Genomic DNA, 12,335 nt, shown 5'->3' with positions numbered 1-12,335 from the left:
TTTTTAAATCTGTATAATATACAGATTGTACATAACCCTTGCACCGTAACATAAACCATTAACTGTTTTAAATCAGAACTTTCACATATAAAGGAAAAACAGGAATTCATGGAGAAATGAACCACTGCATACAGGGTAAATTGAAGGCATAATATGCTGTGTACACATTGTGATTAGAATACAGATAATTGTTTTAGTTTTCCATAAAATATCCTTGGAAACTCTTTTATTACTTGTAACTCTGCAGCAATCAAAGTATCAAATGAACATTCATTTATGTGTGTCTGAGTTGGCGTGGTCAGTATTGATCTGATTTACAATTTTTAAGCACACTGGCTTCATTCTGAATTTTCAGTTCATGCTGTTCAGGAGTCTCTTGTGGATTCAAGCCATGCAGCTTCATTTTTACTGCTACATCAAACAGGTAGTCATAACACTCAGACCTGCAAGAAAACAGGACAATGCAAATACATTAGATATAAGCACACATTGTCCCACTCTTGGCATTTGTGACAATTTTTCAACCCTTAACAAGAACTTAAGCACTAATATTCATTATTTAAACTTACAATTTTTTTTAACATTAACTTTATCATCCCAGAGAATCAAATCATTTATGATTCCAAATGCAAGCAGGGACAAGGCTGTAGGCTCTTACCATTATTATTCATAATATATATAGAAAATAAAAAAATGGAGACTGTCACATCACATTTAACAGAAGCGTTTTACAGGCTATCAGCCAAACATGAAGGCATTCTGTGATTTTACAAAATTGCATCCTGTTTGCATTTATCTTTCAACTGGGATTAACCATCATGCCAACTGCAAATACAGAGTACAGTCTGGATAATACAGCTCCAGAATTTTCCATGGAAATAAATCTCCCCCCAAAATCCTCATAGATAGACACAAGATATGCATTAATGATCGGATACTGCAATTAATTTATACTGTAACATGTTTGGAGTAGATACTTCCACGGCAACGCAATAACAGTGGGCCACTGCGTAGACAATGCCGAAACAATGAATGCATTTCCCCGGAGATGAACAACAGAAGGCCGATGAGTACCAATGGATGAGACGAAACACATTACTGCCGTAATCTATAGAGATCGTTCCATCGTTCCCGAAGCAACGGATTGCCGAACAAGTGAGATCGAACCTTGGCAAATGGTGTCTTGCATCCAATCCGCATAGCACCTACATAAGTCGAAAGCGACAGAGCTACGACTACAGTTGTGATCTAGCCTTCATACAAGACAGTTGGAACCTAGTCGAGACATTGCAGAAGCCACGTAATACCACAAGTGACAATACTTGTATGGTGTATAAGTGTGAGTGTCCAATAAAGATTCACTGAATCCGAGACCCACATGAATTTATTTGTCGTGTGACATACCCAACATGTGACAATACTTTTAATTTGAGATGTAAAATATCTCGATTAAAGAGAAAAGGACGTGAATGTAAAAACTGTAATTTTGTCAAAATACCAGGTATTGTAAATCAGATTTTCAAACTATCATCAATTTCTAGGCTTACAAAAATATGAATTTATAAGACACTTGATGTATAAACATTATCTTCTGGTAGTGAACCATTTACAACAAAAATTGGTAAGAGTAGATAGATATAGGCAAAAATATGTGTTGTGAGGACTGCAGATACACCTTTTTGAACCACAAAAGAAACGAAGAAATGACAGAACTACAGATCCCACAAATAACACATTATAAAAAAATAAAAACAACATAGACAGGATTGGGTGGGGAGGGAACACCCACTCCAAAAGAAAAGAGAAGTTCTGTAAGACATCTGAAATGATGATAGGACCTCTTTATAGTAATTGTTTTGTAATAAGTCACAATAGGTCTAATCAGCCCCCCACCTAAAAACACGTCTGCTAGCACTCTCATGCTCTTTTTCGGCCTCAAGATGGAAACACACAATGCACTTGCAGATGTGCGACTTTTTACGAGTTTGCCAGAGTACATACCAGATGAAAAAAGCATTGGACCTAATACTGGAAATGAAGAAAAAATGAATTCCTTCCACATTCTACTTGCGATAAACACGTTTTTTAACAATAAGAGCCAATGGCTGGTCACCATAATGATGTAAAGTATCACTATAAATAGATTGTGACTGAATGCTATGCAAGATCATGGCTAAATTACCAGCCAATGGCTGGTCACCACAACAATGTAAAGTATCACTATAAATAGATTGTGATTGAATGCTATGCAAGATTGTGGCTAAATTACATATTTTGACTGGTACAGTATAGTGAAACTACTTGTACTATTTAAGGTTTGTTTGGGGCCCAGCAGATTTGAATATGAAACTGAAGAAAATAATAAGTGGAGATAATTTAACACTGAGTCTGACTTGGAATCATTACATCTGAATACTAAACAAGGAAAAATCTTAAACAGAGAAACATTAAATGGGGGTTCCACTGTATGCAGGGGCCGGAAAATCATGTTTTCCCCTTCAGAATGGATTTTTGGATGAAACTTTTGTGAATTTTGACACACAAAACCTCATGCTATATACATTGATATGAAGAATGCAGTAAATAGTAAACATGAAAGATGTATGGTAACATTAAATAGCTAATTACCTATAGTGAAACAAGGCTTATAGGGCTCTGCTGTAAAAATAGTGCAACAGATAATCACATCTAACAGGACTATGATATAATCCTTACATTGTCTTGGCTTGTTGCCAAGTGTCACCCCACACATAAACACCATGGCGCCTGACAAGAACAGCTGTGGTCTGAGGATATTCTTCTATTACTTGAGCCATCCTGTCCTTCAGATCTGCTTCCCATGGGGTATTTTCAATTATAGGAATCACAAGTTCTTCATCATAATTGTAGTTTCGGCCAAGTTTCTGATTACGTATTCCCTTCAAAACAGAGTGTACCAGTTACAGAACGTGTGCACCCACATTCTAAAACATACGATGTACACACAATAATGAACAAAAAGTAACCGATTAATTGGTTTACAATTAAATTAACTTCAGTGGATAACCACAACTCTCAAAATCAAACATGTTACAGCCAAATTTTAAAACTAAAACAGAACTTTGCGGTCATCCACACCAAATGTGTTGCACTGTCACCAGTCTGTGATCAGTGACTTATTTGTGAGAACAGCATGCATCATATGAAAATGGGATTAGCATCATAGTAGCAGAGGCTTTAAGAGATGTTTCTTTTTCACCTTAAACCCAAGTATTGTAATAATATAATCTCCAAACTTGTACAATAATTTCTGGGTTACTGCAACTTGTACAAAAAACATTGTGACAGCAGAGAACATGAAAACTGAACAGTCTCCATTCTTCCATTACCATAGTTGCTCTATGGCCATTCTGTTCTGTTAACAATACTTAGCAGTGCAAATTCCATGAAAGTTCTTCCGCTTATTCCATGGGATTGTGACAGGATTGTTCCAGAGGACTGTACTGTGCCATTAACTGCCAACTGCAGAGAAACTCAGAGGAAGTTTGATTCTCCATATAACGTTTAAATGATGTTATCAATACAAACAAAACAAAAAACAAACTCTGTGGCCTTTAGTCTGCAAGCGAGCTACACGACTGAGTGACAGCCGCTTGTTGCCAAAGTTAGTGCCAACTTTAGCAGATAGAGGGTGTCACGTGGTCAGTGCAATGGGTCCCCACAGATGTTAATCTCAGTTTTCTAGAGGGGAGCTGCTACTTTTCCATTCAAGTATTCAAGTGTTATTTTGTGCACAAAATAACACGCGATTTGTGCTGAAAGCAAGAGGTAGCCACTGCAGCACATATAAGCATAGAGCAGGTATCTCTGTGATTTTGATTTTTAAATCTAAATTTAAATTTTATATATTAAAGCTAAATGAGAATTTAAAAATTTTAAACCAATCGGCGTGTGAATATTCATAAAACACAATTGACAAAATCGACAAGGGGAGTTTTGGAATATCAAGTGCCTACTGACGACAGAAAATGAACAATTGGAAATCTGGAATTTAAATGTTAATATTTAGTGCAGTGTGACAGCTATGCGAAGTGAAATACACCTGATGATGGCCGATTATGGCCGAAACATGTAGTGTGAAAGAAGGGGGACAAGAACTACAATAGTGTTACATTTACGATGGAGTTTATATTATACATATAGAAATATCAAGAAATGTTTGAGGATAACTTAACTGAAAAGCAATCCCAATAAAACTATTTAAATATAACACTGTTTTAAACTATTCATTTCATTGATATACGTTACAAAAGCTGACAATACTAGTCATGGTCTACTGCCAAAATGTAGCCAACACAAAAAAATTTATACCTACTTTTATCGAACTTGTGTTCCCCAGTGACAGGAACTGTGGATTTCATATGGTGGCTGAACTGTCTCTATATGCTATCATAAAAAAATTAACTACATAATAACAATAACAACAGCAACAATAAATTCTTAGCCTCAAATATTATGACTGTGAAGTTAATAAGTTTTGTCTTTCTAATCAAGAGTTATTAATATCTAATCAATAAGTGATAGGCTGTCTTTCTTGAGGTATAAATAAATATATGACTGGTACTGAGATTAAGAATGTGTGAAGATTTAACTCCATATCAACTACATGCGTTAATGGCATGGTACTAAGAATTATTATAGTTTTAATAGAAACCCTGATCTGAATTATTCTCTCAGTGATGCAGTTATCATAATAGCCCATTGGTGCTTTTCCAGACTGTCCTAGCTATTCACTTTTATGATAACATATCTGATTACAATGCTGCCTTCCAGTTTCACCTTTATCATCTCCAAATGGGTGACTCTAAATTCTTTCCCAGGATATAGTAATGTTGCCAAGACAGCTGCTTTAGAATGGGTGTGAATTACTGCACCAGCTTGACGGGCTGCAAACAAAATGCAAAACCCAACACAGCATGAAACTCAAGGGGTGATACTATGACCGTTTGTACTTAGGTATAATATTAGACATTATATCCAATCATGACAAAACTGTAGCAATTTACAGCATATCAAAAAGGTGTATTAAACAAAAGTTGTATAATCAACTGGACTGCACTGCAGGAAGGAAGAAATATATGAATAATATATGTTGGTGAAATTAGTATCTACCACAGCTCACAATACACTGGTGTAGACTATCCTAGTTAACAAGCATCAAAAGCACTCACCACTGTCATGACAAAATTCAGGATTCTGAAGGATAAGACCTTGTATGCTTTAATATGTTTCAACCTATCTGTATACTGAATCATTATAAAGAACATCATATGTCAAGTTATAATTATCACACAAAAATTTTATATGGCTACCATTTTCCTAACAACTTAACCTGCCCACCTTTTAAACATCTATCACTACACAAAATTTCAAGGCTACACTGAATGACTGTTCTTGTATCATAAGTCTGCACAGCTACCATGACAAAAAGTTAAAAAGCATTATGACACAAAGTATGCTACTGTATGATGTTCATACTGGGTTTCACTATTAGTGCTTGATTAATGTTTACGAGAACTACTTTGTTGTTTTATATCATTATTTACATGTTGTAACAGCTCGACAGCTCAGTTGGTATGGTAACCAGATAAATCTGGATAACTAGAGAACATGGGGTTGATTCCCAGTGAGGGTACATATTTACTCTTCACCACCATGTCTGGACCAGTTCCTAGGGCTCGCCAATCTTCCTACCCAATGGGCACTGTGGCTGTCTCCCGGAAAGTGAACCGGCTGGGGCATGATGCTAATGACTGCCTTCATCTAATGCCGAAGGTTAAGTAAGGTAAAAAGGTAAATTTATCCCTACAACGGGCCATGAACGCCCACATTTCCTAGACAGTTGCCTCACAGATGGCAGTAAGGCTGTCAGCCTTATGTGCCGGCTGCTCTTTACCCCCCAGGAAGATTCCTTGTACTCATTTCTGTCAGAGGCTGAGTCAACCCCAGGGCCACAGTGCGGATAGAAGGATTAGGTAAACTGAAAACATCCGCCTCATCTGGTCTCGAACCCGTGACCTTCTGGCCTGTAGCATAGTGCCTCAACCAACTGCTACCGCATGCCTTGAAGGGTATGTAAGAATGAGCCTATAACTTCACACAAAGGCCAAGGCTTACAGTTGGACGTACTGCCAATTTACCTTATCTTAGAGAGTTCTGATTGTGTTTGAATATCTCCTGATTAAGTAGACATAAATACTGCCATGTGTTAGTGACCAGACATAGGGTTTGAATTGGTAATTGGATTTACTGAACACTTACAAACCGTAACTACATGTAATTATAGTAAGTAAAATATACATAAGTAAGAAAAGGTATCCCTGTAACAGGCCGTGGAGGCCCATAGGGTTGTGAGATGTTGAGGTTCCCACATTTTCTAGACCAGGCATGTCCAACTTCAAACAGGTTGTGATCAACTTTTTAGTGTCAAAACTGCCAGTGATCTACCACCGCTCCTATCATCGTACCTCGCTTTAAGCAAAACTATCGGTAAAAATAAGAGTTCACGTGATAAGGATAGAATAGGGACTTCCCCACAGTTCACATAACACAAATGTAAAGCAGTTTTCAGGTAAGTTACTTAAGAACGGAAAATTAGGAATGACTAATGCATATTTTCCCCTCAAAATCTGAATATAATCATATTATATTACAAGTCAATTTACATGCTTTTCACATATAATTTCCTTATAGGCCTATGAGATCGATCAAAAATCATCCCGCAATCGACGCGTTGGACATGCCTGTTCTAGACAATCGGCTCACAGATGGTGGCAAGGTTGTCAGCCCTACCTGCCGGCCGCCCTTTACCCCCTAGAATATTCCTGGTACTCATTTCTGTTAGAGGCTAAGTCGACCCCAGGGCCATAGTGCAGCTGGAAGGATTAGGTCAACTGAAAAAATCCAATGCCTTCATTGGGATTTGAACCCACGTCCTTCCAGTTTGTAGCATAGTGCCTCAACCAACTACGCTACCACATTATAGTGCCCTTGCTAATTCATGCACTCAACTTCTCATTACAGCACACACTAAATCTTCTCAGTCTGCTATGTCTTCACTTGTCATTGCCTGGTAACAGATCCCAACAATGTCCTCTACTTCCATGGCGACTGTCTCCCAACTAACTAATTACTCTACCTGTCAAATCTCAACTCTTGTAGCACAACCAGACATCACTGATGGCTCACTGGTTCTCACTGGCCATCAACTACAAGGTCTAAGTCAAACTTATGTTATGACCGTCAGACAGATGGCCAGTCTGTCTCAGTGTCAAGCCCCACCTGCGGCTCGAACTAGATTTTTGTTACTGTCAGAAAGTTTCAGGTCTGTTGATGTGGGGCGCCCTATCTAACAAGAGGATGGATCTGTCATTTACAACTGCTGCTGGCCCTCGTCAGTGCAGTCATTCTCAGGTCCCAGTCCTGTGGGACTGAAGATTATATTTTACTGTCTCCGCCATCAACTACTACTGATGACAACTAACTCTTCGGTTAGACCAAATAGAAAATGTTGTTTCCAGCAGTTCCTTTATTGTTGCATGTTTATCTGTTGCGGAGGCTTGTTTATCGATGGGTTATGAAGCAATGACTGTCTTTGTCAGTCATTTTGTCACAGTATTATAAATATTACAGTAATACACAACGGAACCTCTCACATGTGTTCTAGTTTGCTCTTCAGGAAGAAGTATAGTGGCATGTACAAAACTGAGGAGTCTTATTTCCTACCTGTGTAAGCACACATAAACAGTGGCGTACACTGACTCTTCTTCAGCTTCTTCTCTGGCGGAGGAAGCTCTAAATCTTGTCCATCCATGTCCTGTACAAACAGATCCTCTGGTAATATACGTTCCTTCTGAACACCAGATGGAGCAATGTATATTTTGCCTCTGCCAAAGGACATACATAACGATTAAAATAAGTATACATATAAACATTCAATATCTATAAGATCACAATGTGCAACTAATTCTCACGTTACTTCATGATGCTGTATAAAGTCCAGTGGCTATGTAGCATCACTCATGCAGACTGCAAGAATGTCAGGGGAAATTTCAGAAGTTAGAAAACTTGTTAACTATAGTGACACCAATATTTATTGTTCCTGAATTCAAGGTTTTGCTTAATTTTGTATTAGATGTAAATTATCACCAATCAATAATCTCAGTGATAAGCTTCCTTCATTTCAGATATTCCTCAGTCTAGTGTTCAAACCGGGGCATGCAGTAGCATAGTTGGTTGAGGCACTATGCTACAAGCCAGAAGGTCGCGGGTTGAAGTCCCAATGAGGTAACTGGATTTTTATTCAATTGACCTAATCCTTCTAGCCGTACTATGGCCCTGGGGTTGACTCAGCCTCTAATACAAATGAGTACAAGGAATACTACTGGAATATTCCTGGGGGTAAAGGGCGGCCAGTGCATAGGGCTGACAACCTTGATGCCATCTATGAGCGGACTGCCTAAAAAAATGTGGGATGCTCAACATCTCACAACCCTATGGGCCTCCACGGCCTGTTACACGGATACCTTTACTTTACTTTTACTTTTTAGTGTTCAAACCATCACTTTCCATATAAACCTTAAATGGGGGTTTCCCTCTATCTTTTCCACCTTATATTCCACATGAACTAACGGGGTTTTGAAACCAGAAAGACCTGTACAGCTTGCAGATTAGGATCCCGTTTTACTCACCCAAAGCAACATGTCTACTTTTTTGTGATAAATAATCAATTACGACAAACGAGGGTCATTGACTCAAATATACAGTTATTCACAGATGACTGCATAATATATAGGAAAATACTGGATAGCTGTGACATTGGCAAGTTGCAAACGCATCTAAATAAATTAGGGGAATGGGCGGTAGTAAATGAAATGAAGAAAAATCCTAATAAGAGTAAAGCAAAAAGTTTCACGAGAGCTAGTGCGAAGGATCGTCTAATGTATTATTTTGGGGGCCAACTAATTCTGGAGGTAAATACCTTTAAGTATCTAGGAATAATCATATGGAGTGATCTAAGATGGGCAGATCATGTAAACTATGCACTAAGAAAAGCATGGAAGGGTCTTCATTTAATAATGCGTATACTGAACCAGGGCAATAATAACAAGAAACGTCTAGCCTATATGTCATTACTGAGACTGATACTTGAATATGGTTCGATATTTTGGGACCCATACAGAGAATGGCAGGTTAGCGCTTTAAATTGGGTACACAGAAGAGCGGCTAAATTTGCAAATCCTACAGATGGATCTGACTGGGAAACTCTTGACACAGTATAGATTGATAGCCCATCTGTGTGCCCTTTACAAGGCATACACCAGGAGACCGGTATGGAAAGCAATAAGGGATAGCTCGCTTAATCCATGCTACCTGAGTAGGGACGATCATATTTGGAAAGTCAGAAGCAGGAAACAAAGAACAGATGTTGGCAAATATTTCTTTGTAAATAGGACCATAAAGGATTGGAACAGTTTATCTGCAGGCATACTAACGTCTTTCCCCTGTAAACTAAACACTTTTAGAAAGAGGGTTAGGAAAGCTGTTGCAAGTACAGAGGCCTTAAGCAGAGTTGAATGAGTCAAGTGAAGTAATGTGAAGTGTCCTTGTTCGAGTGCAGTGAAACGAACACAAGCACATGCCCTTTTATAACTTTATATGTTTGGATTTGCACTGTGTGTACCTTGTTTACCCTATTGTATTGTTCCCTTATGTTATAGACTTTCCTTGTCTGTACAGTGTAAGTTCTACTGCCACCGATTGGATACCCAACTGCAGTAAAATAATAATAATAAAACAAATTCACATGATGAGAAATAGGCCTGCTCATGTGTTTTTGACAAGTGAATTACACCAACATTTTGGAACATTTAGATACATTGAACTTTACTTGTCTTACAACTACATGTAGATAAAATGAAGGTAATGAATTATAATTCTTATTTAAGTTATAATTCATGTTTATGTATATTGTGTTTCAGATTCTGATCAGACACAACATATAGCACATTTTGCTGTGGGGTAGAAGTCTGTACCTCAAGCCACATTGTACATGGTCAGAAATTAGTTAAAAAGAAAGAAGTTGGGTAGGCTCGAACATGGTCAGTCATCATATTTTTGTTACTCCCACATTCTATCACTCATTATATACTTAAAAGATTTAAACAAAATATCTGCATAACTTACTCATGTTTTATACTTATTCCTCCGCCTGTTCCCGTTACCCAGCCAAGATTATAGAAAAGCCGACATAACTCAGGAATCAAATTCCTTGGATGTTCCTGAAAAGAGACTTACTTTCCTAAATATGAAGAGCCTGAGGACCTTTGTGAAATTTCATAACATGTTAGTTTTTGATGGTAAGGGGCTGTCAGCTGCCTACTCAACCTCAAGGATGTAAAACCACTCCTAAAGATGCACACATATCACTTATTTTATATCAGTATGAACTCAATCTCTTACCAAACGAGATGAACATACATTACATAAACTAAAACTATAAACTCCGTGATTTTAGTCCACAAGCGAACTATACCGACCGAGCGACCGCCGCTTGTCGGCGAAGTTTAGTGGCAACTTTTGCGGATATGGGGTGTTGCGTGGTCTGCGCAACGAGTTTCCCCACGGCCGTTAATTTCGGTTTTCTAGACCGGAGCCGCTATTTTCTTGAAATTGCTCCTCAATTATCATCACGAGGCTGAGTGAACCCCGTTCCAGACCCACTACTACTAAAAAAAAAATCTGGTAGCGCCGGGAATCGAACCCGGACCTCTGGATCTGTAGCCACGAACGCTGATCACATTACATACTTTCCAAAATACTGAATGTGTCTGGACCCACATGATGGGAAAACACGGGAGAAAGAATGCATAAATATCAAAATTTGTATTCTTCATAAAAATTATGCTGATTTGAATAAAGGGCAGTGTGGGTGGGACAAGTAGCATGCATGGATGAGAAGCACATATAAAATGATTACTGTCATTGACAACCAAACTACACAACATTATATCCCATAAGGCAGTAATCTTCATAGTGCCGCCGTGAGAACCTCGAATTCCAACAGATCTCACAAAACTTGAAAAAGAATATGGAAAACCTAGTCGTAAAACGGCAAAACAATATTAAACAGGAAATAAATATGGTGAGCTGGATTCATATAAATGAAGTAACTTTAATGAACTGCCGTTCCAATTACTGTAGCGTCACTTGTGAGCTATGAAAGTTTTATAGGTTAGGTTTCATAACTACCTTATGTATTAACCAAAAATACACATACTTTAAGAAATAACATACACACTCCACAGTTTAAAATTTATTTACCTCTGATTTTACTACTGCAGCCATAATATACTGAAGACAATAAATTCACTCTGAATAAATTACGTTCACTCTACATATAATCCCAACCACCGGGCCTGTCACGTGGACGAGTCAAAGGACCTGTCACGTGGACGAGTCAAAGGATGACAGACGCACACGGTCGCACAAACCCGGCACAAGACACCGCACAGAAAATTGTTTTTGTAAAAGGAGGATAAGAATAATTATAATCCATTTTCCTATGTTTCAAGACTTATAAGGCAGTGGTACTTAATTTAACGAGGCTGTCAGTCGCTCAGACTCTTTAGCGCCGGATGGTAAGATGAACAGCGAATGATGAACAGGAACTAATGTAGAAAGAAATAGCCGTGCTTAATATGAAGTACTACTATCCAAGCATATGACTAGAGGGGATGTGGAAAACCACGAGAAACTTCAGGCAGCGTCGTTGGTGCTCCGGCCAATATTTGAGCAGGAAACACGTGGTAGCGTAGTGGTTGAGGGGTTATGCTACAAGCCAGAAGGTCACGGGTTCAAGTCCCGATGAGGTCATTGGATTTTTTCAACTGACCTAATCCTTCCAGCCACACTATGGCCCTGGGGTCGACTCAGCCTCTAACAGAAATGAGTGCCAGGAATTAATTAAATGATTTTCTTGGGGAGTAAAGAACGACCGGCCCGTAAGGCTGACAACCTTACCGCCATCTTTGAGCCGACTGTCTAGATAATGTGGGACCCTCAAAGTCTCACAACCCTATGGGCCTTCACGGCGTGTTACAGGGATAGCTTTACTTTTTTACTTTTTACCTCAGAAATATCATAATTTGAAGAAACTGGCTTTATGATTAAAATATAGATTCGTAAGTTCAATAATAACATGATGGATTGCTTTGACATAAGATACACCGAAGCCCTATACTTGTACATTGAACCTTCATGATATTTTTTATAAAATTATAATATTTATAAAATTA

The 12,335-nt window shown here is 38.3% G+C and overlaps 1 protein-coding gene across 1 annotated transcript; it reads right to left on the bottom strand.

Moving 5' to 3' along the window:
- Nucleotides 1-209: 209 nt before the first annotated feature.
- LOC111861839 (probable methylthioribulose-1-phosphate dehydratase) lies at nucleotides 210-11,495 on the bottom strand. The gene is made up of 6 exons (XM_023846751.2): nucleotides 11,362-11,495; nucleotides 10,225-10,319; nucleotides 7,765-7,925; nucleotides 4,819-4,925; nucleotides 2,716-2,918; nucleotides 210-443 (listed from the first exon to the last, which is right to left on the bottom strand). Exons 1-6 carry the CDS (start codon nucleotides 11,383-11,385, stop codon nucleotides 299-301), a joined length of 735 nt encoding a protein of 244 aa, XP_023702519.1. The 5' UTR covers nucleotides 11,386-11,495; the 3' UTR covers nucleotides 210-298.
- Between the last annotated feature and the right edge of the window lie 840 nt (nucleotides 11,496-12,335).

This window comes from Cryptotermes secundus, unplaced genomic scaffold (genome assembly GCF_002891405.2).
Source record: "Cryptotermes secundus unplaced genomic scaffold, Csec_1.0 scaffold819, whole genome shotgun sequence".
Taxonomy (NCBI): Eukaryota; Metazoa; Arthropoda; class Insecta; order Blattodea; family Kalotermitidae; genus Cryptotermes; species Cryptotermes secundus.
Note: the sequence above shows the minus strand (reverse complement) of the source record. Positions and strands in the feature narration are given on the sequence as shown.